Raw genomic sequence first — 27,942 nt, 5'->3', positions numbered from 1 at the left:
CCTCTATTGATGGGTATTTAGGTTGGCAGTATTTTATAGTTATAAACAGTGCTGCAATGAATAGCATTGTGCATGCATCATTTTTTACCTTTTTTTTTTTTGGCCTGTCTGTGATGGCTTTTAACATTACATGGTAATTCAGAGTCCAAAAGTATAGCCATGACCAGTACCACTAGTTAACTGCAGAGGCAGGTTAGATTAGAAGTTAAAATTTGGAGATAGAAATTGGAGGCCTGGTCAGGTGCCAATCTCCCAGTGCGTCTACTTACCTCATCATGAAAGTGCTTTGGAATGGACAGAGCAATCACTGTATAAAATGTGAACTATGTTCCTGCTACAGTCAGTCTGGAACATAAACAGAATCATAATGAAGAAAGAAACTGTTGGCCTGCCTTTAAAATAACCCACTCATAAACTGCACAGTTCTTTCTATTTAAAGATGTTACTTTTTATATTTTATATTTGTCTTTAGCAAACATTACAGGTCTGAATGGCATCTACTTTGCTTTTATGATTTCATAACTGCCTTTTCCCCCGTGCCTCAGATCCCTGGTGGTAACTAATGAGTATCTGCTGCAGCAGCTGAATAAAGAGCAAAAAGGTTATTCTGGGAAAGCACTCCTGCCTCCTGAGAAGAATCATCGCTTAGGGAGATCATCGCCCTTTGGGAAAAGCACGCTGTCTTCCTCCCCACCAGTGGCACATGACACGGGTCAGTATCTAATACAGAGTGTCTCCAACTCGGTCCCAGAGACTAGTTTATGGAGCTAGCTAGCACTGAATACCTTCTCTGCAGCTTCCCTTTCAGCCACAGGGGACTCTCAATGTCGTTTCCACCAGTGTGGTGGTATTTACCCACAAGATTAAGAAAAAAAATCTTATTCTGATTACATTGTATTGATCCTTCTCTTTATTTCTCTTCTTATCTCCTCCCATCAAGTCATTCTTTCCTTCTGCCCACAGAAATAGTTGGCACTTAGTCCTAGCATCATATCACATAGAAACATTTGGTTGAAAATGTCAAATAGGAAAAAACACTAGACATTTTTCCCAAGTGTCACTTGAAACTGTGTGGTAGGACATTTAACAAGAACATACATGACCAGGTGTGTTCTGTGTTAGAAGAAATTTCAGAGAATCCATATTGATTGGTTCATCAAACATATTTTTAGTTTTCTTCCACCTAGTGAAAAGGTAACAAGATCTGGTGTCTGCCCTGGAGATTCAGTCAGGGAGGAAAGCACAAACTGGTGTGACAGAGCTCCAAGCTTGGCATTGATACCAAACAGGTCTAAACAAAAGCCTAAAGGTGCCCTGAAAAGCAAGAGACAGAGCCAGAGAGAGAGAGAGAGAGAGAGAGAGAGAGAGATCCATACCCTGGGGAACTGAAGGCATCACTGAGGACTTGTTTGAGTGGAAGCTGCAGAAGAGTGGAATGGTAACATGCAGAGCCTTCTCAGGCCAAGAGTGGAAGAGCCTGGAGCCCCAGAGGGATTGTAGGGCAAGGAAGATGTGGGTCATGGTGCCATGAGTATATAAATGGGGGAGCAGTCCAAGCCTGGGAGGTGTGTCAAGAAAATGTCCCCTGAAGAAATGTTCTTTTAACTGAGACCTGAAGAATGAGTAGAAGGTTACCAGGCAAAGTACAGGGTCGAAAGCAGAAACAATGGGGAGAGCTGCGGAGAGAAACAGCACGTGTAAAGGCCATGAAGTGGGAAGGAACATGGTTCATGGAATTGAGGGGCTGAGAGGAAATAAGCAGGAGCGAGGTTGCATGGCTCCTTGGGGCTTTTACACTGGGAAGGCAGCGGAGTGGTAGATTTGTGTTGGAGAAGCTGTCTTTGTAAGAAGAATGGAGTGATGATTGTGGGGGTGGGGGGCGGGGGGGGGGGGGAGGTAGCGGGCAGCAAGGAGCTAGAGAGAAGAGAGAAAAGGCTTGTGAAGTCTAGACCAGAGGTGCAGCTTCTGGGTGTTAGCTTTGGGCTCAGCATGCACTGTACTCATGAGTACTCTGTATTTCAGACAGAGGCACAATTTTTCTTTTAATTCTGATCAGTGGGGCATTTTAAAAATCAATGGGAAGAGATGATGGAAGTGGCTCTAGGTGTGTTTCTGCTTCAGGATTGCCCAGAGAGCTAATGTAGCCAGAGAGTGTACAGGGCGAAGGACTGCAATCCAATGCCTGCCCCAGACAGTCACCTCCACCATATTTTCTAATGCCACTGCAGGTGGCTGGCCATGCCCCAGGCCAGGCACTTCTCTAGGGTTGATGGCCACATTTGGGGAAGTTGACTGTGTTTCTCACTTGCCTTGTGTGGCACTTGGTCCACAGGGCAAGGGTAGGGATTAAAGGTGTCAAGGGAAGGGCCAAAGAATTGTTGGGACTGTCTGAACTCAACATGGAGAGGGGAGATCTCCTGAAGCAACTGGAAAATAGTGGAGAGGAATTCCTCACGCAAGGCCTGGCATTATGGGGAGAAAGAAGGAAACAGGGCCGAGTCCCCCGGCCAGCGCTGTGCCCCAAAGGAGGGCAGAGCCACTCTGACAGGTTTGGCCTTCCCACCAGCTGCATGCAGGTTGGAATGACCCTGACCATGCTTTCTTGCCCACGTGGATTTCCTAGCAAGGGGACCCAAAGCTCTCCACCATGAGGGGGATACGGAGGGTGGAGCAGTGATAACTAAAGGGTTGAAGGGCAGTTCGGTCAGTCACTGCCTTGTCACAGATTCTCCTGGTCGGCCCGTTGGTCTTTAAGGGTCTTCCTGGCTCTGGGTGGGCCTTGATTTCCCTCAGGCTCCACAACCACTTTTCCAGGAGAGGGGGCTTTACTCCTACAAGGCAGAGTTTCAGGGCTCAGCCAATTCTCTCTCTAGGTTCCTCCTCTAAGCCAGTGGTCAGCAAACCGCGGCTCACCAGCCACATGCGGCTCTTTGGTCCCTTGAGTGTGGCTCTTCCACAAAATACCACGTGCGGGCGCGCACATACAGTGTGATTGAAATTTCATGGCCCATGCGCAGAAGTCGGTTTTCGGAAAGGAGATGGATGAAACAAGTATACAAGACGAGTGTGGATGGGAGCGTTGGAAGGGGTCGACCTCAGCGAACGTACCTCAATCAGATTGAGGACGTTTTTAGCAAAGGCCAGCTTAGGAGTACCCTAATTAAGTTAATAACAATGTACCTACCTATATAGTTTAAGTTTAAAAACTTTGGCTCTCAAAAGAAATTTCAATCGTCGTACTGTTGATATTTGGCTCTGTTGATTATTGAGTTTGCCGACCACTGCTCGAAGCCACACTGCCAGGCACAGGAGGGCTGAGCTGCTGCTCCCCTACAGGTTGGATGGTACTCACTTAATCACTTAATAGCCTGGACCAATTTGCAATCCAGTTCAATTCTTTTCACTAAGAGGATATTTTAGCAAGTGAAAGCCAGAAGGCTTTGGCTTTCACTCCCATTATGCTCATGTAAGTAAGCGTACAATTCAAATTCCCCAAGGCTAGAGGAATCATTTTTACCGGTGGGAGAGGCAGAGCTCTCTGAAACTCTTCCCTGAGCGGTGCGAGGCGACTGGTCAGCCAATTGGGGAGGAGCCCACAGCTGTCAGCTGTTAGGCTAGGCTCTCCCGTGGCCAGGAGTTGACCCTCCACCCTTTCATTCCCACCTCCCTCCCCAGCATCCCTGTCCTGAGCCACACTATTTCTCTACATCCCCCACTCCCATCCTTCAAGGATGGGACTGGATAGCCAGCGATAGAGCCTGGGGCAGGAACATCCCAGAATAGTCTGTGGGATGAGGGAATGAGCAGTTGCACTACTTTGTCATGTTAGCAGGACCTTTGAGCCTTTTTTCTAGCTCCCTTGGGAGCTGCCCTCTCCTCTGAAGGCACTCAGTCCCATCCAGCCTGTTTGTCAGCAGGAAGAGGAGAGTTGGCCCCAAAGCCTTGGCCTTGTTATAACTCAGAGAGAAGAAAAGGTTAATCCAGAAACTCCCAGGAGCTAGAGAGGACCAGAGAGGCCCCCACCCTCCTCCCAACCTGGGATGTTGAACAGGGAGTCAGCAAGGAAGAGGCCCCTTCACTGTTGGATGCTCTGCTCCCCTGGCTGGTGTTGGGTGCCAGGCTCTATCCCTGGCCATCCAGTCGCGTTTTTGGTGATCATGCTGGGCATGGTTCTACCCCCCCACACACACCCCACACCCCTCCACAGAAGCCCCTTTGTTCTCTGAGCCTCAGTTTCCTCAGCTGTAAAATTAGGGAAGTAGACTACCCCCTAAGGTTCTTCCTGCACTTTCTGATATTCTGAAGCTGGAACCCAGAATGACTCACCTTGGTAGCCCCCGGGAGTGGGGGCCTGTCAGCAGATTGAGACCAAGGCCTGGCACTGGGCCCCCTGCCAACACTTGGCCCAGGTCAAATCTGCTGTCTCATCCCTCCTCCTGCTGTGAAAGCAGAGAGGCTGAGACTGAGGCTCTAACTGCAGGAAGGCAAGTTGTGATGTTAGGACTCTGGGTCAGGGCTGGGGCAAGAGGCTCTGGATTTCCCTAAGGAGCATCGCTCTGTGCTGATGGAAGGGATGTGTTTGTCTTTTGGGGGGCAGGGCCACCAGTGGAAGGATCAGCAATGCGAGAGGCAGGGGAGTGAATGCGAGGGGTCAGTGGGGTGTGAATGTCATTATCCCCATTGTCATATACCTGACCAGGCCATATTGATACAAAAGGTGTCTTTATTGAGGTCTGGGTAAGAATTAGGCACTTGGCCAGAGCAGCAGCTTAAATATGAGGCAAGCAGTCAGGGGTTAGCCATGCCCGGGGCTAGGTTGGGGCGGTGAGCCTATAGGCACAGACTCTCTCCCCAGAGGGACAGAAGTCATGGAGGAAAGAGGAAGGGGACACAGAGCAGTCTGGGTCAGTGGCCTGGTAGGCTGGCCTGTGGGGCTGGGCAGGAAGCTCTGGATGGCAGGTCCAGCAGGGAGGGGACCGGGCTCTCTTGCTCCACGTGCCCCTTGGGCCCAGGCCTGAGCCTCTGGCCGGGGCAGCCATGCGGGGGGGCCTTCCCAGGCCTCACTTCTTCACCTTAGTATCATAGGTGCCAGCATTCTTGTAGGCACTCACATAGCCACTGTCATCCAGGATGTCCTGCCGCCCGGCAATGCCCTTGCCCTTGCCGCTCTCGTCGAAGCGCTCCTTGTGGGAGCCCGTGTACTTGCTGGTGTCAGTCAGCCGGTCCACAGCGCCCCCCGTTTTTGCTTTCTGTTTGGACAGAGTTCCCCCAGGAGCACCTGGTTAGGGATCCCAGCCCTTCCCACCCCTAGCTGAGATTCCCCACACCCCCCAGTGTCTCCCTGAGACCAGCAGGGCACTTACAGTGACGCCCACATTGGCTGGTTCCTTGCCTGCTACCAACTGGCAGATGGCATCGAAGGCTTCCTCCTTGCTCTTCCCCTTGAATCGCTTGATTGCCAGCTCTTCCAGGGCCTTCTTGAACTCCTCATAGTTGATGACCCGAGCAGACTTCCCCCTGCCAGGTATGTGGACACCATGAGTTTCCCCCTTCTCCATGTGCTCCCTGCTTCCAGCCCCCCAACTCCCCACCTTCTGGGAACATCAGAAGCAGGGATCGCCTGGGAGCTCACTTGACTTTGGAGAAGACGATGTCCACATCAGTCCCCGTGACAGCCTTTCCGTCAGTCACCTTGCAGTCCTTGCAGAGCTTGGCCCAGTTCTTGCCGTTCATCTCTTGCCCACTGGCCTTGGGGTCACCATGGATGGCAAACTTGCGGAAGCTCTCCTCCAGCCCCGCCACGTCTGTGCTCGCTGCCATGCCACCCTGTAGGGACCCACCTTGGTCACTTTCCAGCCAAGCTGTTCCCCCTCCCCAAGGCACAGAACATCACTGCCACTACCTCAAAACCTGCAAGGTCTGAGTTGGGGGCATTTAAGCTACATACCCTCAAGAGCTGGAGCAGGAGCTGCCAGCGGAGAGGGGCCGGCACTCGGTGTCTCCCTGGGCCCCTGAGCCCTGAGGGAGGGCCTCAAGAGGAAAGGTCCTATTGTTAATGCCAGCCCTGGCTTGGAGTGGAGTTCAGATGAAATCATGATGCCATACCAGGCTGGGAACAGAGTGGCACTGTCGAGAAAGACTGTGAGGGCAGCAGCTGGGACCATGGCTTTGTCTGGCCCTGGCACAAGGCCTGCTTGGGTGGAAGTGAGGATGGCAGATCAGGCCTCCCTCCCTGGGTGTTCCATGCCAAGCTGGGTCAGGGCCAGGCTAGGTTGCTAGTTAGGCAAGTATCTAGTCAGGACGGTGTCTTTGTCAGGGTCATGAGGATCCAGCAAGACCCAGCCCAGGTTGAGAAGGGAGCCAGAGCACAGGCAGGGGTGCATGCCTTAGGCAGGGGTGCAGCTGGCCCAGCCGGGACCTTGTTACTATTTGCTGTTAAACAAAAACATGAGGGGAGAAGGAGCCTAGAGCTGGCCTGGCCACAGTTTGTGAAGCCTGGAGACGGTTGCTAAGGGAGGTGGTGCTACTTGGAGAATGTTGCTAAGGGCAGGATGGTGTCAGAGTGGCTCAGGGAGAAGCTCCCAGTGCTGCTGGGCTGGGCTGGGCTGGGGAACAGGGGCCCACGGGTGGGGCACCCCAGCACTCCCAGTGCCTGGGGCACAGCCATGGCTTCCTGGCCCCTTGCCACCCATTGGGGCTTTAACCTCCCAATTTGTGCAGTTTAGGAGGAACAGGAGATTGGGGGGCTAGCCCAGGGTAGGGGTGTAGAGTTACAAACCCCTAGAGGCATATTGGCAAGTGGGACTGTGGCCTTGGCCCTGTAATCCTCACACCTGCACTGCAGCATAGTTCCCCACCTTCAGCCCTCCACTGAGGCCCCTTGACCACACCCTGAGCACTGCCAACCAGCCCAGACTCCCACAGCTGGTGTACTCAGCCCTGGCCCTCCACACCCTCAACCTTATTCCCCCTGACTACACCCTTCACCTGGTCCTCAGACCTCCCTGAGACTGAGGGCTTGGACCATTCTCTCAGCATTCACCCTTAACATATATTCTTAGCACTGTATCGAAGACTTCCCCAGTTATACCCTCAGCCCTGCACTGAAGGGTCCTCCCACACCCTCACAGTCCCCCTGCAGTCCTCTGACCACACCCGCAGTGCTCCACTGTGTAACCTAGCACAGCCCTGTAATGGTGCCTCCCTGACCACACCCTCAGTCCTGCATGGCAGCCGCCTCCATCCACACACCCACAGCCCTTCCGAGACCCTAACCAGAGCCTTATAACCCCCTCTCCACACACCCTCGACCTTGATCACATCCATATACTGCCCCCCCCCCCCCCCCGCCGCACACCCACAATCTCTGGCCACAATCTCAGCCCTACACTGAAGCCCCCCGGTCTCCACACCCACAGACTTGCATTTCTAGACTCCCAGGTACTATTATTGAGACCACTCCTGTGTTGAGACACCCCCCCCCCAAGCACACCCACCTCCTCCACTACAGTGGTATCTTCAGCAACCGTCCGACAACTCTGCCTTTTATACAGAGTCTCCAGTGACCATGGCCTGGGCCCCTCTTCAGCTACCATGGATCCATCTCTAAGTTGCAGTTTCTGGGCTGCTACAATCCCAGCCCTGCACTAACCTTCCCTCTCCCTACACTACAACCTCCCACCAGAGACCCAGCGTTTGGCTCATGAAGGGTAAGGTCTAGGGGAGCTTTCCTCCCACAGAACGTTTGTCCTGGGCGACTGGCAGGATCCTGCATCCAGTCTGTCTCACTCCTTTCCGTGGGAAGATGGATTCTTGGTCATTTCAGGCTGATCAGATAGAGCCGGGTCACAGGTTCTATCTAGTCCCAGGGGTCCGCAGGCCATGGATGGAGCAGCCACACCCGTGAACTGGGGCCACCAGCTTGCTCCCGCTGGGACAGCTGGAGTCATCAATCAGCCCAACAGGGAGGTGGGGGGGAGGGGGCGGAACGCTCGGGCCCGGGGCAGGGCAGCTCAGCTGGCGTCCTCAGCTCAGTATCCTCCAGGGTTGGGACCCCTTCCAGGCCGCTCCCACCCCAGCCCCTTCCTCATCGTGCAGGATACTGATTAGGGTGGTCGGCGCCCGGGTCTCCTACCGACTTCTACCTCGTGGCTGCTCCTGCAGTGCGCGTTCGACGGACCGAAGGACACAAGAATGGACCCACTGACGCGGGGGACCGGGCGGCTCTGCAGCTCTGCTCCCTGCCGGCTCCGGGGCGGGACTGCAGCCCGGGCGGCTCCGCTGTATTATCCCCTGTTTCTCGGTCTCCATAGAGACGGCGAGTCCCACCCCCAGGGCTGTCTCGGCAGACTGACCAAGGTCATGCTGGCTCCACCCACCGGACCCCGCCCCATCGGCGCTCCGAGATCCGCAGGGGCGGAGCTGCGGCTACAGCCTCCTCCGTTTGTTCCCGGCAGCTCCACGGCCGGCCTCCGCGGCCTTCGCGCCGAGGAGGCCAGCCCTCTGCAGTCTGGACGTCCTCGGATGGCTCCCTAATGGGAAAGCCGCCCCCCATTCTGGACCCCACCCAAAGTTCAAAGCAGGCCTCCGCCTCCAGGACAGATCCAGCTTCCCAAGCCCCAACCGGGAGGGAGAATAGAGGGCTGAGGATCGGATCCCTAACCTCAGCGACAGTGGGCAGTGGAGTCTAGAGCGGGCTCAAGACCACGGTTCGCCAGTTAACGTGTGGCAGCCTCAGGTCACAACTCCGGAGACTGGGAAAGGGGACAACGTGGGGATCAAGGGTGCCCCGCCCCAGCATCCTGGTGCACCGCGGCCACCCGCCACCAGGACGGAGCTCCTGGACTTCCCCGTCTGCTCCCGCGGCTGCCTCGGGAGCGCAAAGCCTATTTCCCCTCATGTCTCCAAGTGAAAACTCTTCAAGAAAAAAAACCTCCTCCAAGCAGCCTTCTAGGATCTTTCCTAACCAGGAGCCCTGAGCCTGAGCGCCTCCGTTTTCCGTTTACCTCCATATGACAGTCTGGGTTGCCACCCCATCCTCTGCCCCCTAGGCGGACAGGAAATGGTCCAACTCCAGGAGAGCCCCAGGCCCTTGCTGTTAAGAAAGTAGACTGTAAGTCCGCAAAAGCATAAAAAAGTTTATTGGAGCATCATGGCCGGTGGGAGGGTATTGCTGAGTCGTGGGGGGAGTGGCCGATCCCGCCGGCCCTACGGGCTCCTCAAGTCGGCAAGGGTCGAGGTGTTGCATAGAGAGTCGGGCCAGCCGCTCCTCCTCGGCCTCTCGGCCCAGCTAAGCCAGGCAGGCCTCCGGGCTGCCCCGCGCCCTGGGCTCGCCACTGCTCGGACTCACGAAAACAGCAGGCACACGGGCCTGCAGCTCCAGCCCTGGCTCTCGGCCCCTGTCTCCGGGAGCGGCCAGAGCAGCGCTGCCCAGGCGCGTCTGAGCCACGGGAATCTCGTCCATGGACTCCGCTGACGCCGAGTGATAGGCGCCTGCAGGGCCAGCGACGAGCACCGGGCTAGCGGCCCGAGAATCCGACGACGAGCTGGAGCGGTGGCCCGGGACCGGGGGCCCTGCGGGAGTGGAGGGAACTGTGAGACTAGGGGCTGTTACTGGCTCGGGCCCCTACCGTTCCTTCCCTCGGAGCTCCCGGTGCAGGATCCAGTCAGGAAGGGCCCTCACCCGGCTTCCTCTTTTTCTGCAGAGACAGAAGGGAGGCTGAGTGCCCCTTCCCCAGGTCCCCATCGCCAAAAGAGGCAGAGGAGCGAGGCAGGGTAGAGGCTTCTCTCCCATCCCTTTCCACCGGGGCAGGGGGCCAAGCACAGTACCCCTACCTGGGGCCGGATCCTGGGGGGCAAAGCCAGAGTCTCTGGAGAGGAGGGTAGTGGAGGCTCCACTTGGCCACTGGTGACAGGGAACCCGGAGAGACTGAGGGGGAGCAGGAGGGGGAGCTCTGGATGTGAATGATCCCTCAAATCCCAGCCAGTTGGAGGTTCTCATATAAGCCTCCCTTCCCAGCAGACAACAGATGGGCATTGATCTGTCCTTGCCTTGGCCTTGGCCTACCCCCTTTCTCCCACCCGAGATGGCCCTGCCATGCCAATGGGAGATGTCCAGCTGGCACATGTCCCTATTGCACTCACTTGGCACTCACTGCAGCAGGCCTGACCTGGCCAGGGGGCTCTGGGCGCACATGGCTGAAGGTCCGCATGTAGAACTCCATCTCCTGGGGAAGGTGGTGGTCAGGGAGGCTGGACAGCCTGGTGTAGACCCAGAGCTTTCTAGGTCCTGAGCCCAGCCAGTCCTGGACACAACATTCCTGCACCCTCAACCCCACAGGCCTCTGTGAGAGGTCTCAGGACAGATGTCTGCTATTCTCCTCCAGGCCTGCCAGCTATGCTGGAAAAACCTCTCTGCAGGACAAGGCATGAAACACCCATTTCTGGACCTTACCGCAATCCTACAGACCTCCTCACTTCATCTAGACCAGCGGTTCTCAACCTGTGGGTCGCGACCCCTTTGGGGGTCGAACGACCCTCTCACAGGGGTCGCCTAAGACCATCGGAAAACACATATATAATTACATATTGTTTTTGTGATTAATCACTATGCTTTATGTTCAATGTGTAACAATGAAAATGGGGGTCACCACAACATGAGGAACTGTATTAAAGGGTCATAGCATTAGGAAGGTTGAGAACCACTGCTCTAGACAAACTCTGCTTCCTTCAGGAAGCTCCCCCAGCCTCATGAGTCCAATGCATTGGTCTGGAGCTGCTCTGGACAAGGTGGGTGGTGGGGAAGAGGTGCTTAGATATGTCCTCTCTTGCTCCCAGTCCCTCCCAAGACTCCAGGCTCTGAATTGATTCCCCCCCACCCCCACCCCAGCTGAGACACTGGGTAGCCGGCTGTTCATAGGCCAGGTGGGCACCCAAGGTTTTGTGCATGGCTCCACAGCTCGGCAGAGCTGAATCCTGAGTACCAACCATAATCTCAGCTGCTGGGGAATGCTCTGTTTCCCCACCCCTAATCAGAAAAGGAAGGCAATGGGTAGTGGAAAAAACAGCATTGCAACCCCATCCAGGACCAGGCTTATGAGTGAATTCTGTGTCTTGTTAGTAGCTGATCCTAACAGCGACCCTGGAGTTGCAGACCCAACCCCTGAAAGCGAAGGGGCCTGAGGTCAGAATGTTGCAGGAGTGGCCTAGGCCTGCACCGCAGCACGCGGGACGCGCTCCAGCTACGCCTACGAGGATTGCAGGTAAGGAAACAAAAGCTAGGAACAAGCCAGCTCGAGAAGACCTTGTGCCAAAGATGTGGGGCGGGGCCTCGTCCTTGTCCTGGCCCCGCCCCACGGGGGGGGGTGCGGGGGAGGGCACCCGGACAGCTGTCGCGCGCTCCGCAGCTGTTTCCATGGAGACCCAGGCGTCCTGACTAATGCAGAGACGACAGTGTAACAGCAAACGCGGTCTCTAAAACAAGCCTATGTTTGGGGGCAACGGCTCCAGAGTGGGGCCCCTCCCGCATTCCTGCTCTGGGTGGGGGTGGGGAGGCTGCCTGGGGCACTGGCAGATTTAGGGGACAGAACTTAGCCGGCCACAGGCTGGCTGCACAAATGTAGAGAATGACACCTTAGGCAAGCCCTGCCCAACCTCTGCCCAGGCTGACCCTTTGGGCAGGAGTGTCGGGGTGCCAGCCTAAGCAGAAGAGCCCTGGGAAGAGGCAAGGGTTCTGAGGCCCAGTCACAAGGACTGGGACCTCAAGGAAACCTCCCTCCACATCTTTCCTCTTCCCCACTGTGGACCTCGCACCCCTACAGGGCCCAGCAGAGAGGGCCAAAGCCCACCCTGGGGTCCCTGGGCTCCACAAGGGTTGGGCAGAGGACTCTGGCAGTAGCAGAGGATGGTCCCAGAAGCCCGAGGGGCCAGGAGCTAGGCCCTAGCCAGCTGGGCAAGTCTGAGAGTGTCACCAGACTATCCCCAACTCAAATCCTCCTCCACTCACCACAGCTGTCCCTCAGAGATCTTCAACATTTGCACATTCCTGAATGGTACTGTGGAACCTTTCAGCCTCTGCTCTGTCTTCTGCACACCCCTCCTCCCACTGGGAAGCCTCCCTCAGGTCATTTGCAGATGCTATTATATGTCCTTGCTGCTGGCACACCTGGCCTCCAAACCTAGGTAGGCAGTGACTACTGTGCAGGGGCCCAGAGCCCTGGGACCTGGATATCCTGGGGCCAGCCCTGCCTCATGGGCACTGCTGTGCAGCCAGAGCCTCAGACACCTCTGTGAAGTGGGGGATGAAGCCCACTCCTTAGAATGGCTGCCACTGTGCCCACATGGCACCAGTGCCCAACAGCAGGGCAGGTACACAGTAGTGTGGCAGGAGGCTCCCCATTAACAGCCAGCACTCTCCCAGACCTGGCAGCCTGGCCCACCCCTGGCAATGAGAACAGGAGAGGCGGGTCCCAAGCCCTCTCCCAACCCGCCCACCAGCCTGTGTTTGTGTCCAGTTGCCATGAGGACTTGGGATCCAGGGCTCAGCCTTCCCAGCAAGGGCCTGCCTGGGCCCCCTGCCTTCCCAGTCCCTGGGGGCTCTGAGGATCCCCCCTCCCCTCAGCTGCTGACCTCAGGAAACCATGGGGCGTGGGAAAGGGGATCGGCTGGTCAGCAGCTGGGCTGGCCAGGCCGTAACTTGGGCTGGAGGGTTCCTGCTTCAGAGTGTAGAGACCTTAACTCTTCCCAGACCCAGCTTCTGTTTAACCTTTCTTGGCCTCAATATGCTCATCTGCAACATGGATGTGGCAACATCACCTGCCTCGTGGGTTTTTTTAAGGATTAAATAGGGTAATGGGTATGAGGGCTCAGGTGGAGGTAACCGGTGACCACCTCTCTTCCCCCACAGCCCCACAAGGAGCAGGTCACCCAGTAAGGCAGATGCCATGCTGTGTAGAAAGAACCTGGACCTGCTGTGGGCAGCTGTCAGCACCTGGGTGCTCCGGCTGGGTAAGGGCCCAGAGCTCAGAAAGACTCAGGGCTAGGACGGGGAGCAAGGACTCTGGTCTGCCAACCTGCCCCTTCTAGGCTCGCACGTTCCAGACCCTCCAGCGCACATGGGTTCAGGGTTCAGACCCTCCAGTGCACATGGGTTCAGGGTTCAGACCCTCCAGCGCACATGGGTTCAGGGTTCAGACCCTCCAGCGCACATGGGTTCAGGGTTCAGACCCTCCAGTGCACATGGGTTCAAGTGTGGGCTCCGCACTGAGCCCACACTTAAGCAAGCAGGCATGTGCTCAATACAGGCTTGGCTTTACCCCTGTTGCCCAGCACCCCTACCCCAGCTGCTGTTCCAGACCTGCTTCCCTTTGCCCTTTCTTATCATTGGCTGCTATCTGCACAGCCCACCACCCCTTCCGCACCCAGGCCCCATCTCCCACCCCTTCAGCCCTCAGGGCCACTTCTATACCTGAATGGGTCGCATCTTGGGGGGACATGAGTCGAGCTGCCTGTCAGCCCCCTTTGCCTCCTGTGGCGGACGATGCTGCACGATGTACTCATAGGTGGTGAGCTTGTGCCACACTGTGGGGGTTAGGGGAGGGCTCAGTGCAAAAGAAAGGGGACCCTGGCGTTCTGAAGGTGAGGGAGGATACCCTGTCCCAGGCTGAAACCACTGTCCCCATATACACTAGACCATGGAGTGAAACCAGGCCACCACATCCAGTCAGCAGGAAGGGGCATGGCTTCTGGGCTCTACAGCCCAAGTGATACCTCCCTGTAGCCCAGGGACCCCTATGTCCTGCAAGGCAGGTGTAGGGGGCGGAGGGGCACTTACTGAGATAAATGTGGAAGCAGAGCAGGTGGCCGAGCAGGGCTGTGGAGAGCAGGCCCAGAAGGATGAGTAGGGCGGCCAGGGCCAGGATAGCAGGAGCCTGGGTTTCCACAGGGGCAGCAGGCAGGAAAACGAACCACACATCTGTGTGATTCTTCAGGACTGCAAGGCACAGACTGGGCTGTGACCAGTGACCAGACAGGCCCAGGGCTGAGGGTGGGAGCAGGCCTGGAGCCCAGTCTGACCTTCAAAGTGGTAGTTGGTACGCAGCCGCATGGGATTGACAAAGAACTCCACGAAGACATAAGTGGCGACCAGCACGAGGAGCAGGACACCCAGTAAAGCAGATGCCACACTGTGTAGAAAGAGCCTGGGCCCAGCCGTGGGCAGCTGTCAGCACCGGGTGCTCCAGCTGGGTAACGGCCCAGAGCTCAGAAGGACTTGGGTTGGGATTGGGAGCAAGGCCTCTGATCCTACAGCCCCAACTTCTCATGAAGCCAAAGGCCTTAGGTCAAAGGCGAAGAGGGGGGGAGGGCAGGGGGGGCGGGGGGGCACCCCTTCAGGTCCACACTTTTCTATGGTCCAGCAGAGGGAAGACCCCAGCCTACCCTCAGCAGTCCCAGGAGGCAGCCATCAGGAGCACACACACATGCACACCAGCGCCCAGCTCCAAGTACCCCCCCCCCCACCCCCCCTGCAGTCTCAATGTCCCGACTCACACACTCAGACCCGTGCATCCCCAGGCATCCCTGCAGCCAGGGTCCGCTCTCACCGGTAGTTCCTTTCTCCCACACAGTTGTTGAGCCACTTGCAGTGGTGGTCGAAGCCGCACACGCACTTGTTGCAGGCACTGCAGTGCTTGGAGCGAGCGCTCCTGCGGGGAGGGAGGGGGCACAGTGCGGTTAGACCGCTGGCTGGTCCTCCCCCCCCCCGTCCCCCCCCCCCGCCCCCCCTTGCTGCAGGGCCTGGCTGGAGCGACAAGAGTCCGCGAGGGGCCAGAGCGCTTGGCCTGGAGCTGGTGATCAAACCCGGCGCCTCCGCGGGACCAAGGAGCTCAGCGCCGGGGAGCGCGCGCGCCCTCTGGCGGCACTGCGGGGCTGGGCACCCAGAAGAGGCAGCGTTTCTGAAGATCTGGGGACCCAAGGCCGGAGGAAGGAAGGGTAGGTCGGTATTACTTTGCTCCACTCAGGGAGTGGACACCGGGTGACGGGGGTGTGAAACAGAAATGGGGCTTCCGTTCCAAGCAAGGACCCCTGCATTGAACCAGGAGACAAAGCAGGTGAAGGGCCGGGAAGCAAAACAGGGCAAGGCTGTCAGGCCCAGGGCCTACCCTGCTCTTCCCAACAGCTCCGTTTTTTTGAGTGCCTGCTTCTGTGCCAACCTGTGGGAATTATACTGGCATTCTTCCAGAAAACCCCAGCTTGTCTGGGCTCATCCAAAGGGAACCAAAAGAAGAGGAACAAGATGACATCTGGATGAACTTGGGGCAGTTCAACAGATGAGGTGAGGCCACTTAGGAATGTGAGTCCCCCAGTCCCAGAGAGGGACTGGGGAAGCCCAAAGGAGTGCAGAAGAGTGGGGAGCACTCCCCCAAACTGGACAGAGCCCTGGAATGGGCAGCAACTGCCAGGGCACCCATTGAGGAACAACACACTGCCTGGTGCCTAGTGGAGGAAAGGGTGGTCTGTGCCCAAGTCCTCAGCACCCTAACACCATGGACTCTCTCGGCCCTGTGGACAGACCCCCTTCCAACAGGCTGCCTGAGTCTTCAGGTTGGAAGGGCAGAGCTGGCCTTGGACCACAGCCCCATGCCTAATCCTCCACCTGAGGCTGGAAGCTCTAGGAGGGTGGGGAGGGATCTAGGGAAGCCGTCTGGACCAGCCAAGGCATGGGCTCCGCACATTCTGACTCATCTCCCCTCTAGCAGTGTGACCTGGAGTAAGTCGCTTGGCCTCTCTGGGCCTGAGTCCTCATGGGCAAACAAGGATCACAAGATCTGCTCGGGGACTAGGCCAGTTGGTGCTGAATGTGGCTCTGCTGCCCAGCAGCCACATAACCTCGGGCAAACCTCTTAGCCTTTCTGAGCTCTGGGCGCTCCCCCGTGAGACAGATGCTGCCCACCCTGCAGGGTGGTGGTTCCGAGCACTTGGCAACAGTAAGTCTCAAGTGTTTACCCCCTCCCTGTCCCTATCTGGGAATGCTTGTGAGATTGGGGTGGGGGGTGGCTGGTAGAGTTAGTCATTAGAAATGTTTGTGGGTTTGGGTTGTGCCAAATGTTTCCTACATTTACTGTTGGAAATGCTATTCCTCATCTTCTGTTTCCAATTACCTTTTCTTCACCTTCTCTTTCACCCAATTCTCTGTCACTCCATCAAGACTCTTGACTGTAAAACACGTGTGTCATCAGGGTGACTATAAAGCCCTGGGCATGCCCCTCTCTGCCTTGAGCTCCCACGACAGCTCCCCAGGCACACTCATCGCCCGCCCACACTCTGTCCGCACGCACTCACACATCCACGTCGCACAGATTGCAGTGCAGGTCTTCAATGACATGTGCGTGTTGGCTTCGGTTGAAGATGGGCAAGGGCCCTGCATAGCTCTTGTCCCTCACGTTGGCATCTGCTGGATCGATGGAGACAGCAGTCAGGTGCACCACGAGGTGGCCAGCAAAGATGGCGCCCATGCACTGGCCCAGCAGGTTAAAGGCTCACTCCACACTCTGCCAGCTGAGACCCCACCCCTGCTTCCTGTGGCCAGAGAACTGGTCCCCACCTCCAGACAGCTCCCTCCCAGAGACTCGGCCTGTGCCACGGCCTACCTCCAGGTCCCTAGAACTGCCTTGTCAGACCCCTCCAGGCTACCCAGGCCCGGATGGAAGGGGGAGCCGTCATCTGGGAACACAAGTGAACACTGCCTGCTGCTGCCCACGGGCCCCAACACAAGGCCATGCACACACAGGGCTGCGGCCTCACTGTTCCAAGCCTGGTGCAGGCCCTGGCTGGTCTAACCTCCAATTCTGATCTGGTTTCAGATTGTAAATGATGAAGTGAGACTGAAAGAGACCATCCTCTTAGGTCGAGGGACCTAAAATATAAGTTCTAAGCTTGTTTGTCTTGCTTTCATAGGAAGTCTTCTCTGAGAGGGAAAAAGCGATGCTCTCTCAGTAGCCAGCCAGACAGAGAGTCCCTTGCGATGGGGCCCATCCCCACCACCTCCCGGACCTGGAGTTCAGGTATTTGAAACACTGGGGCTGAGGATCTAGGATATTCTGATGCATTTAGGGCCTGACCAGAGACAACATCTCTAATTCCTGGAGCTGAAACACAGCTCTTCCAGGACGTATCTGCTCAGTGATTGTACCAAATTCTGGAGATGAGTATGCTGACATCTTGCTGCGAAGTCTAAATGTGTAAAAATTCCCTAATAGATTCCACACAGGCAGCCATCTCCTCTCCATTCATCCATACTCTTGCTGGCCAGGCAGACATCATCCCTCCATCATTCAGCTTCCATCCATCAGCTGTCCAACCTCCTTTTCTCCCTTCCTCCTCTTCCTTCCGGCAGCCAAATTTCCCTGCGTGTCTGCATGAGCCAGGCTCCACCCTACTGTGCTAAGCCGTAATTGAAAGAGACAACCCTGTGACCAATGAAAACCCTCCACAGCCCTGGCTGTGGGTCAGGCCTTGGCACTTGCCTGGGTTATTCCATAGTCTCACGACACTGTTCCTCCTCTCCGGGTCCTCTCGACTCTGCCCTTCACTTGGTCTTAAAGTAGTTTTGAAGAGCTTAAACCTAAATCCTTGCTTGCTTAACCTCCTCCACTGGCTTTCAGGGGCCCTCAAACTAGAGTTTATTCTTCAGCTCAGCGCTAGGCCCTTATGCTCTGGCTCCTCTCAACCCTCTCTGGTATCACCAACCACTCCTCCTCAGCATTCCAGGCTCTCTTCAGACACACTGAATGTGGGCAAACATTTAGTTTCCTGCCTGCTCCAACACTTCTCCCGCCCCCACACCCTGGCTCATTCATTCAACTGTTTACTGAGGTCTTTCTCTATGCCAGGCACTGAGGAGTATGGCAGGAGCGAGACAGACACGGTCCCCCAGCTCCAAGGAGACTGCAGTCCGGTAGGAAACAGAAATGTTAATCACACAAGGGGTTGACTGCAACGAAGAAAGTTCATGGGACAATGTGAGTTTGTGTGACCTCAACCAGCCTGAAGGGATCCAGAAAGCTCCCCTGAGAAGGGGCTGCCTCAGCTGAGACTGGCAGGTGATGTGAGGAGGAAAGGGAGCCTGGCTGGTTCCTGGGAGCAAGCAGAGTCCCAACCAGAGGGGTAGTTCCAGCTCAACTCATGGCTGCCATGCGAGAATGAGAGCCCATGTCCCCAAATTCTGGCTTTTCAAAAGGAACCAGAAATCTGGACATTTTTTGGTGAGGTCTCTCATGTTTTAAATGTTGACAAGGAAATTATTTTTTTAAACCCACCTGCCAAAGGTCTGTTCATTTTGTGTGCTAATTATCCTTCGATTTAAAAAAAAGAAAAAGTCTGTAGGCCAAACTGGTTCATGGGCTGTCAGTTCTTGACTTCTGACTTAGCTGGGTGTTGGGGTGGAGAGAGGAGCAAGGGGCTTCCAGGCAGAGACCAGTGTCACAACAGAGAACAGAGCAAATAATGTAAGAGGAGGGTGGGAGGCAGCAGAGGCTAGAACACAGAGAGCCTTGAGTAACCAGAACCTCATTCCTTAAGGCGGGAGAAGCCATTAGAGCAGTGGTTCTCAACCTTCCTAATCCGTGACCCTTTAATACAGTTCCTCATGTTGTGGTGACCCCCAATTTCATTGTTACAAATTGAACATAATTAAAGCATAGTGACTAATCACAAAAACAATATGTAATTATATATGTGTTTTCCGATGGTCTTAGGCGACCCCTGTGAAAGAGTCGTTCAACCCCAAAGGGGTCGCGACCCACAGGTTGAGAACCGCTGTCCTAAACAGTCCTGGGACCGCATAATAATCTGTCCAAAATAAAACCACATTTTAAATGTACCAAAACCTTACTATGTAAAAGAATTCTACCATGACTCTTCTTGAAAAGTGAAAAATTCTTTCATAAGTGGAATAATTACTCTCTCATTTATCCCTTGTTGAGCTCTGGACACAATTAGCTTAAAGAGAGCTTTCGAGCGGTACCCTGGTTGAGAGGCTCCCTCTGTGTGGGCCTTTATATGCTCCAAGGTACTTCAGGTCTGTCAGCTCACTGCATCAGGCAGAGGGGCAGAGGGAGGTTGGAGGTCAGGCAGGCAGGCAGGCAGCTGGTCTCTCCCAGGGAAGAGACGGGTCTCCCTGCGCTCTCTGAGGCTCTGGAGCCCAGCTTCAGGCCTCTGCCATGTCCTCCATCTACTGCCCCTACAAATCCATGAATCAGCCCCCATTTTCCCAAGGATACAGCATAGCCAGCAGGCACCCAGTGGTGAGGCAGGAGGGGAACAAGGACCCCAAAGCCGATCACTGCGAAGAAGAGGTACAGGAGCCAGGCCACAATCTGGAGCGGGTGAGGGGGCCAGCTCCACCCATTCCGGCGGGACCGCTGGCCCTGCAGCTCCGGGGAGGGTCCGCTGGCCTGTGCAGGTGCTGCCCACACACTCTTCTCAGGCGCTGTCTTGTTGGAGGGCTTGTTGCAGATGTTCATCTCCAGAGGGAGAAAGAGTAGAGAGAGCATTAGCCTGAGGAGGTCCAGGCTGGACCCAGAGCCCACGAATGCAGCCAGGTTTCAGCAGGGGGGAAGCAGGCTGGGGCACTAAGCCACCTCCCAGCTACTCTGCAGGGCAACCGGCGCCCTAGCATGATGAAGTCAGTGGGGGAGGCTGGTATGGAGTGCTGGTCTCAAAGCCCCAGAGCCAGCTTTGGCCCCGGCCCTGGCCAGTACAAGATAGGAGGGCCCAGGGTTTATTCAGGACAGTGTGGCTGCCTGTTACTCAAAGTGTTCTGTCTCCACAGCCATCAGTGTTAAACCCAATAAGACATGTTCTCATCTGGGAACAATATCTGGCTGGGCCAGACCGATGAGAACACATGCCGATTCTGTTACGATTAGTCACCTCTGTCCTGTGGCCCAAATGCAAGTGTCAGAGAGGGGCCCTTACCGTTTGCTAAGGGAAACAGGCGCCGAGCTGTGTGGAAGGGGGATCTAGCCTCTGGTCCTAGGTAAGCATGTACTCCCTTTAGGACTGGGGGAGGGCCTTGAACATTCTCCCCTGTGCCTCGGAAGCTGCCTGAGGCTTCTTGGCTGGGGAGGAGCCAGCCCACAAGAGGAGGAGGATTCCTCCTTGTTCCCCCCAGAAGAGTAATGACCATGTTTCTCTAAGTAAAATCTGAGCCTGGTGCACTGAGAACAGACAAGTGGGCTGACCTGAGGGGGCTCAGGGAAGATGAGGGCTTTACCAGAGCCTGCCACCAGATGGCAGCACGCCCCTATCCCGCCATCCTTGGGCCCAAGAGCTGGCCCAGGGGCCAAAGTCACCAGCCTGGCAGACAGGGTGGGCCTGTCCTAGCTTCTGGGCCGGAGGTGGAAACAGAGCCTGGGCAGGCAGCACCAGACTTGGGGAGACAGGCCAACTGGGAGCTCTTGGTGCGAAGGCAGGGCATTGGGGACAAACCCTGGCAGCTGCACTTTCAGGAGTCCATGCCCGTGGGCCTTCCTCACTTCTCAGCCCAACAAAATCTTCCATGACCTTTAGAGCCCACTGACAGCATCTCCTCCGCCAGGGGTACCCCAAGTCAGGGAGCTCATGCTTAGTCTTTCCTGGGCAAGTGGCTGCCACTTGGAACACTCTGCCACCCTCCCCGTATCCATTTGCCCCTGTTACCCCAGCTTCCCCCAAGGACAGTAAATGTGTGTGACTCATTCACCTCTGCTCCTCACCTCCCCTCCCCAGTACCCAGAGCATACCTTGTACATAGAAAGTGCTCAGTAAATGTTTGCTGACTTGAGAACATCTGAAATAAAAGGAAATGTGGGCATGGTAAATGGTGTGGAACCTGGTCCACCCAAAGCCATCTGTCCCACTCTGCCCCGCCTTCAATCTGTACAGCCACCAGGCACCCACAACTCCCCTGTTTTGCACAGGCACAGCGCACCCAAACCTGCCCGTACCCTCACCTGCCCCGCCCCAGCTGCCCCTGCCCACTGGCTATTACCCTGACTGCAGAACATTTGCACTTACTCACTCTGCCCTTCATCCCGCCCGAGACTCAGAGCCTCCTGGAAGCTAAGCCTGGCATATCTGAAGACAACTCTGCGTAGCCTCACTCAAAGCTAAATGATACGACCCTAGTTTTCTTCCAGGGACTCTAATGGAGTCCTTTGTCTTCAATAAGAAGCAGCAAAAGGTGAAAAAAGAGTTCCAGCTTTGGAGGAAACAGATCTAGGTTCGAGTCCTGGCTCTGCACTTACTAGCTGATTGGCCTGAGTTCCTTCATCTGAAAACGGGTTAGGGTTGCCTACCTAGGGCTGTGTATAGATCAGCGATACTGTAGGTAAACCTGACATATGAATGCTCCCTAAATGATAGGCACCATAATTACCCTTAAAATAGCCCTCTGGGCAGGTCCTCATCTTTCCAGACTGAGGCTACTACATCTGATATTCTAGGAGGTTTATGTCCAAAGTGATAGGGTTGGCTGACGTTGCTTTCTTATGTCAATGGTCCCAAGGAACACAGTGTCATGAGAGCTGGGCCACTGGATCGCCATTGTAACTTCACCTTCCATCAGAAGTGACATCACTTTATTTTGGATGTCCCCAGAGGTAGCAAATCTTTGTCCTTGATTTTTGGAAACAGTCTATGGTCACCATGTCAAGCCCTGTGAATACAGCTTAGCTGGGTGGTTCTGCTCAGGGTAGGGGGCAAATCCCTGTGGCTTGCACATCGCTTCTCCAGTGACATCATCACCAGGGCAATGACTTTGAAGGGAACCCATGAATTGGGATCCCTAAGTCCTGGCTTTCCTTTTGCTTCATCACATCATATATATATGTGTAGATTTTTAGAGAGAGAGGGAGAGGGATAGAGAGAGAGAAACATCAATGAGATGAGAAACATCGATGCCCCCACTGGGGACGGAGCCTGCAACCGGAACATGTGCCCTGACCGGGAACCTCTTAGTTCCTGGGTTGACACTCAACCTCTGAGCCACACCAGCCAGGCTGCCTCATCACATCTTAACAGCCCTACACCTTGAGGGCCTTTCTAAAGAAAGCAGCGGAGGCACACTGCTGACATGCCCCACTGCCCACAGTGGACTAGCAGTGGCTGCAGGCACCCCTAGCCTCGGTGCAGCCCAGATACCTGGTGGGGAAGGAGTCACCATCTGGGGCCAGAAGCCTATACAAACAGCCTTTGGGGTGGCTCTGACTCCAAACCAGGTACTCTTAACCCAGAGAGGTACCACTGATGGTAGTGCATGAGGGGACAGTGCTATGAGGTCGAAGTCCCTTGAAGCAGTGGCAGCATTCTAGAGTAGATACCTCAGCTTGTCAGGAGACATGCCAGTTGGCCCAAGGCATAAGCTCTTAACTGATGATATTTTCCCTCGCAGAGTTGACCACATTCTTTTGGCCTAAAAAAATCTGATTAAAAAGATTGGGAGGGCCTTGGCCTGTGTGGCTCAGTTGGTTGGAACGTCATCCCGTATACTAAAAGGTTACAGGTTCAATTCCTGGTCAGGGCACATACCTAGATTACAGGTTCATCCCCGGTCAGGACATGTACGGGAGGCAACCAATAAATGTTTCTCTCTCACATTGATGTTTTTCTTTCTTTCTCTCTCTCCATTCCCCCCTCTCTAAAACAAACAAACAAAAAACAAACATATCCTCAGTTTAAAAAAGACTGGGAGGTCAGAGAGAATCCCAGATGGGCCTCAAGCCTTGATGGGACAGGCCCGGGGACTTCACTGGCTGTCCCGCCCCCTCTCAGCACTGCTCTTGGAGACCAGATTGAAAGAGCCATGGCTCTGCTCCTGGACAACGTGGAGTGTCACCTCTTGCCCTTCCGGCCCCACTAGGCTGCCGTGTGAGTGGCCAGCTTGTCACTCACACCTTGGCCCAGTCAGTGCTTATTGGGGCCCAGCCCCTGTGTGCACTGATGTAAACACAAAGGGGACCAGGCGCCTGCCCTCAGGGGCTTGCTTTCTGGGGGCCCACACAGACCCAGACAGACATCAGAACAACGGGCGAACGGGTGTGTTTGCAGCTTTGCAAGGGCCATCTGTTCAGTGTGACAGAACACAGGGTGGATGGGTGGGAGCAGGAGTAGGGCAGGCAGGGGAGAGAGAGATGAGCCATGGGAGCTGCAGGGTTAGATCATAGGAGGTGAAGTGAGAAAGCTTGGGCATTGTTGAAAGAGCCACAGGAAGCCACAGGAAGTTTAAAGCAGGGGAGTGACAGAAAGGTGATAGGGGCTTTGGAAAGCTTTCACATCACAGTGGGGAAGTGAGCATGATCAAGAGAGGAAAGGGTTGGGGGGGGGGGGAGGGGGCACTGACACTACAGCAGCTCAGCTGCCCTGTACTTTGGGAGGAGATGGTCAAGAGGTAGAGGTCAAGCCCACAAGCTCCCCCTGCCCACCGAATGCTCCCCGCTGCATCTTTGGTGGGCTGAGATATGGAGGCCTTGACAAATGATCCTTCATGTATCTTCTGCTGCCACAGAACAAACCAAGAGTCAAGCTGGCAGAGACAGAGGGAAGAGGCCCCATGGAGTGTCAGAGCCAGAGGCAGCTGCCACCTTGGTAAGCTAAGGACCCACCTGCCTTGCTCCAACAAGGTGAAGCCCATTGCCAGGATGACAATATAATCTGTTCTTGTTAACATTCACCTGCTAAAAGCCTAAAATAGCATTTTCCAAATAAGGTTAGGCTACCTCAATTTATTTAAATGAGGAAATCATAACATTTCAAGTTCTTATTATAAGAACTGTGGAACATGAAACTAACGATAAAATAATTGCATGACTGATCCACTTCCCTCTTGTCCACCTCTGCTCCTATGAAAAAAATATTCAGGGATGCGATTCTGAGATTCGTGCATGCATGGCGTTGTCCAAAGAACCAAGGTGAGGAGGAAAGTGCCAGCCCTGGAGAGGGCATTCCTGGATTCCTGCAGGATGGTTGAGATCTCAGGAAATCAACTCAATTACTAAAGAGGGTGTGTGGAGAGAGGCCATGGACTGGGAGGGTCAGAGGAGAGGCTTCGGGATCCAGACACCTGAGCCACCAATGGGGGGGGGGGGGGGGGGCGTGGTTGCAGATTGGAGCAAGGGATGAGGGCTAAGCCCAGAGTCAGAGCCTGGTTCTGGTAGCTGTACTGCCACCAACAGATTGAGGGACCCAGGTAGGAGGTGCAAATTTCATAAAGCCACCTCTTTGGGTCTCTCTTTCATTCACCTTGCAAACAAATTAGCTGGAAGGCAATCTGGCCACACTGCCAAGCTTTAGAACACATATACCCTCAGGCCCACATTCCATTTCTAGGTACTTATCATATATATACATTCACAAAGTACAAAGATACACACAGTCTTGTTTGTAATAATAAAGGACAAAAGCAATATGAACAAACTATGGCACATTCACACAATGGAATGCTATTCAATGTCAAAAACAAGGAGGGAGGAAATGACAGGCAAATGGAAAAGCAAGATGTATGATGGCTGTAGAGAGTGCCACCATGTGAGCAAAAACCAAGGCAGGTGGACAGACACCTGTGTTCCCATATGGATGGGTTGTCTCAGGAAGGAAACACAAGAGAGCAAACACGGGGCAGCCTTCGGGAACGGGACCTCGTGGCGAGGAGTGAGACAGAGATGTGCTTCTATTGCTTATGCCTTGGTACTATAGGAATTGTGTTCTTGTTTTTGTTTGTTTTTACTGTGTGCATGTACTGCTTTTAGAAAAAAAAAACACCACCAAAAAAAACCCTGTTAAATAATACATAATTGAGCAGTGTCACCTCTTGCCCTTCCGGCCCCACTAGGCTGCCGTGGGGACCAAATGTGCTCACGTGAGCCAGAGCCCTGTACCATGCCAGACAAACAAGGAACTCCTGCCTGCCAACCGTGCAGCAAGAGGGCTCCGTTTTAGTTCAGTGCTTTCTCCGTCTCAAGAGCAGTTCTGACTCGCTCAGCTGCAGGGCTGTGAGGAGGAGCCGCAGAGCTCCCTACGAGCTGTTGGGGTCTTGTCCAAGCCAGAACCAGGCAACCGGACGGAGGGACAGGAGTTGCTGGGCAGGACCTTGCTCCCGTCCTTGGCCTAGGGCAGCTCAGCTCCTCGTGACTCCTGAACCCAAAGCGAAGGAACACACCACCGAAATGTTTTGCTCCCAGTCATCTTTTATTTTGACTAGAGGATTCAAGGTTGCCGTGTGAGTGATTTTCTACGGATATTTATAAATAAGTTATCTGTTTCCCCCAGGATCTGCTTTTAAAATAATTTTCCACAAGATTTAACAGATGCCCAATTTGACCATTTAAAGGAGGACATGGTGCACACTGTATTACAGAGTAAAAAGTCTTTAAAAAGAACTTGTAGTGGCAAGTTCTTTGTTTATTAAAATTCCCCACAGGTACCAGAGAAGTCTCTGGCCTTCAGATCCTGGAGAGTGACTAAGAGACGCACATCACAACAATTCCCAGAAAATAAACTGGAACTTCAGGCCGTTCCGGTAGACCTCTCAGGCCCTGGCCTGATAAGGCTGGGCTCCTCGCATAAACAACAGGCCGAGGTCTGATGCGAGGTCAAGAGAAGCTTGACCTCGGCCATTCCTGAGTAGATGTGGTCTGCAAGCATTTCGTGTCATTCTCCTCCCGGAGCAACCAACCGCTGCAAACTGGGATCCACGTTCAGCCAAGGAACTGGGACGAGGAGGAGGGAGCAGTAACATGAAGCAGAAATGAGGCCAATGAGCGGAGGCCAGGGCTGTTGATTTTACCAGGAAATCGATTCACATGATTGTGGGAGTCAGCCTCCAGGAACACCCACCAAGAGACGGTCATTAAGAACAAAGTTTTGACAGAACAAAGTCAGAAAAACAAAACTGGCTCATTAAGCACCAGTGTTGCTTTTATTCCATCTCATGAAGATTATGTTTATAAACCCGTCTTCCCGCAGCCAACCACCAGTTAGTTCCACAACAGCAGGGACCACCCTTCTCCCGGTCTGAACCCGGCTCTCCTTCCATAAGGGAAGTGAAGCCACCTTTGACCATCGCCCTCACCCAGGCCTCCACCATCGCCCCCCTCCAGTGTTTTGATGAGAACCACCACCACTAGCACTTAGAGGGCAGGCACTTCTTCTGCACCAGGCGCTGCTGCCAGCGCTTCGCTGGCCTCCGAGGTGGCCCGCCCCTCGCTTCTCCCTTAGAAACAACATGCAGGACAACTCGCCCCCCGCCCGGGTGCGGGCCCTGAGACTCAGTGCGTCTGGGCGGCGCCGTGCCACTGGCGGGACCAGGCCGACCCTCGGCTGACTTCCTGGTGCCCTGTCGCCACACTGCCCACCGCTCCCAGAGGGAGGCGAGCTTTTCAAAACGGGAAGCGACGTCAAAAACGCTTCGATGGTGTCCTCCTGCTGCTGGGGTCGCGTTAAACGCCCCCCGCGTTTCTCAAGGCTCCCTCGCCCTTTCTGATCCTTCATTGCACTCTGCGTTTCCCTCTTCCAGAAACTCCCCTCCCCTGTTGGCAACGCCGGCCCCTTTTCGGCCTCAGGTCTCAGCCTCAGCGTCTCCTCGGACCGCAGACCCGGCCGCGCCGCCTCCCGCCCGCTCACCTCCAGGGCGCACATCCCCACCTGAACCCACTTCCGCCCGCCCCCGCCCCGCAACACCCCGTGGAGATTGGCTGTTCCGAGCCCTCGGGGCCCCGCCCCTGGCACACAGTAGGCTCTCAATGCGCATCTGTGAACCTGATAAAGACAAACGGGAAGGCAGCCCCGCGCTAGGACGCGTCCCCGGAGCCCAGGCCGCGGGGTTCCAGGCCGAGGCGAGCGCAGAACCCGGCTGCGGGGGGGCAGCGCGACCCGGTGGCCCAGGCCAGGCTTCGAGGTGAGAACCGCGGCGGTAGCTCCTCACCTGCGCGTCGCGGCGGCCCCGCCAAGGTCACTCGGCGGCTCAGCCCTCGCGCGGCCGTCCACCCTCCCCGGGGCGGCCGCGCTTCAGACCCTCGCGGTCGGGATGGCCCCTGGGACCCGGCCGCGCCGCATTCCCGAGCGGAGCCCCATCCCGGGCTGCGCGGCGGCGATTAGGCCGGCGAGTCCTCGGGCTCGGGCTCGGGCTTGGGCTCCCGCGGGCTGGCGGTGCAGCCGGGCCAGGCCGAGACGGGCTGGGCCTCGTCCAGCGCTGGACCCGTTCCCCTGGCAACGGCGCGGGCTACGGCGCCCCACAGCGGCCAAACCGCGCTGCGTCACTTCGCGCCGGCAGCCGGGGAGCCGTGGCTCGAGGACCCCTTGGCGCGGCCGGCCCGTTCCCGGTTCCAATACAGCCTTTCTCCTAGGAAACTCGTCCCCCGCCATCCCAGCCCACACCTGTCTTCTCGAAACCCTAACTTGTTCCAAAAGCGCCCCCTTCCAGTTTCTCCCGAGACCACTGTCCTCGGGGAGATTCCTGCACATTTTAACGAGCGTATGTGCAGGGCACCGGACATACGGTAGGGAACACCCATGAGTCCCTGCTCTTCATGGAGATTGCAGGCGAAGGGGAAGACAGAGTTAGACAAATAAGTATGCAGGTGCTCCATAATATAAAGGGTGAAATACAAGAGCTTAAAACAGTGGTTCTCAACTTTGGCTGCACATTAGAATCACCTGGGGATCTTGTTAAAATCCTGATTTCTGGGCCTCATCCTCCGGAAGTTCTGTTTCTTTGTTACTAATGATGAGGCTCAGAAATCAGGTTTTAACAAGACTCCCAGGTGATTCTAATGTGCAGCCAAGGTTGAGAACCACTGGCTTAAAATACGTTGTGCCAAGTATCTTCTTTCTTTATTTCCTGTAAATCAAGCATAAATCCTTCTGGGAGCCCTCATCTTCCAGCCTGGTGGGCAATTTAATCTTGGTCTG

The 27,942-nt window shown here is 55.3% G+C and overlaps 3 protein-coding genes across 8 annotated transcripts in view; 1 reads left to right on the top strand and 2 right to left on the bottom strand.

Moving 5' to 3' along the window:
• LRRC36 (leucine rich repeat containing 36) overlaps nucleotides 1-892 on the top strand; it is a 40,694-nt gene extending 39,802 nt beyond the window's left edge. The window contains exon 14 of the mRNA XM_059667776.1: nucleotides 546-892. Within this exon, the coding sequence (XP_059523759.1) occupies nucleotides 546-771 (226 nt within the window). The 3' untranslated portion in view covers nucleotides 772-892. The remainder of the gene's footprint in view (nucleotides 1-545) is intronic.
• A 3,811-nt stretch (nucleotides 893-4,703) lies between these two features.
• TPPP3 (tubulin polymerization promoting protein family member 3) lies at nucleotides 4,704-8,319 on the bottom strand. Of its 2 annotated transcripts, none has more exons than XM_059667775.1 (4): nucleotides 8,135-8,319; nucleotides 5,633-5,826; nucleotides 5,364-5,517; nucleotides 4,704-5,249 (listed from the first exon to the last, which is right to left on the bottom strand). In XM_059667775.1, the coding sequence occupies exons 2-4, from the start codon at nucleotides 5,818-5,820 to the stop codon at nucleotides 5,061-5,063; spliced, it is 531 nt and encodes a 176-aa protein (XP_059523758.1). In that variant the 5' UTR covers nucleotides 5,821-5,826; nucleotides 8,135-8,319; the 3' UTR covers nucleotides 4,704-5,060. The 2 variants fall into 2 exon arrangements, with proteins under 2 accessions (XP_059523758.1, XP_059523757.1); XM_059667774.1 differs by having other exon boundaries at nucleotides 8,145-8,318.
• Nucleotides 8,320-9,117: 798 nt separating this feature from the next.
• ZDHHC1 (zinc finger DHHC-type containing 1) lies at nucleotides 9,118-27,251 on the bottom strand. 5 transcript variants are annotated; one of them, XM_059667768.1, is made up of 12 exons: nucleotides 26,957-27,250; nucleotides 20,781-20,827; nucleotides 19,278-19,520; nucleotides 16,339-16,514; nucleotides 14,601-14,702; nucleotides 14,074-14,198; nucleotides 13,832-13,990; nucleotides 13,466-13,578; nucleotides 10,144-10,226; nucleotides 9,835-9,928; nucleotides 9,683-9,698; nucleotides 9,118-9,573 (listed from the first exon to the last, which is right to left on the bottom strand). In XM_059667768.1, the coding sequence occupies exons 2-12, from the start codon at nucleotides 20,787-20,789 to the stop codon at nucleotides 9,290-9,292; spliced, it is 1,404 nt and encodes a 467-aa protein (XP_059523751.1). In that variant the 5' UTR covers nucleotides 20,790-20,827; nucleotides 26,957-27,250; the 3' UTR covers nucleotides 9,118-9,289. The 5 variants fall into 5 exon arrangements, with proteins under 5 accessions (XP_059523751.1, XP_059523753.1, XP_059523752.1 ...); XM_059667770.1 differs by lacking the exon at nucleotides 9,683-9,698; XM_059667769.1 differs by lacking the exon at nucleotides 20,781-20,827.
• Nucleotides 27,252-27,942: the final 691 nt, after the last annotated feature.

The sequence above is a fragment of the Myotis daubentonii genome, chromosome 15 (assembly GCF_963259705.1).
Source record: "Myotis daubentonii chromosome 15, mMyoDau2.1, whole genome shotgun sequence".
NCBI classification, from domain to species: domain Eukaryota; kingdom Metazoa; phylum Chordata; class Mammalia; order Chiroptera; family Vespertilionidae; genus Myotis; species Myotis daubentonii.
Note: the sequence above shows the minus strand (reverse complement) of the source record. Positions and strands in the feature narration are given on the sequence as shown.

Bases quoted from the DNA above. Each gene is read 5' to 3' on its own strand.
- TPPP3 (XM_059667775.1), bottom strand. From the start codon at position 5,820: ATGGCAGCGAGCACAGACGTGGCGGGGCTGGAGGAGAGCTTCCGCAAG. The intron at 5,518-5,632 runs GTGAGCTCCCAG...CATACCTGGCAG, and splicing joins ATCGTCTTCTCCAAAGTCAA to GGGGAAGTCTGCTCGGGTCA. The intron at 5,250-5,363 runs GTAAGTGCCCTG...CTGTCCAAACAG, and splicing joins CAGCCAATGTGGGCGTCACT to AAAGCAAAAACGGGGGGCGC.
- ZDHHC1 (XM_059667768.1), bottom strand. The intron at 13,579-13,831 runs GTAAGTGCCCCT...TAACCCCCACAG, and splicing joins CTGCTTCCACATTTATCTCA to TGTGGCACAAGCTCACCACC. The intron at 10,227-13,465 runs GTATAGAAGTGG...CACCTTCCCCAG, and splicing joins CCAAGATGCGACCCATTCAG to GAGATGGAGTTCTACATGCG.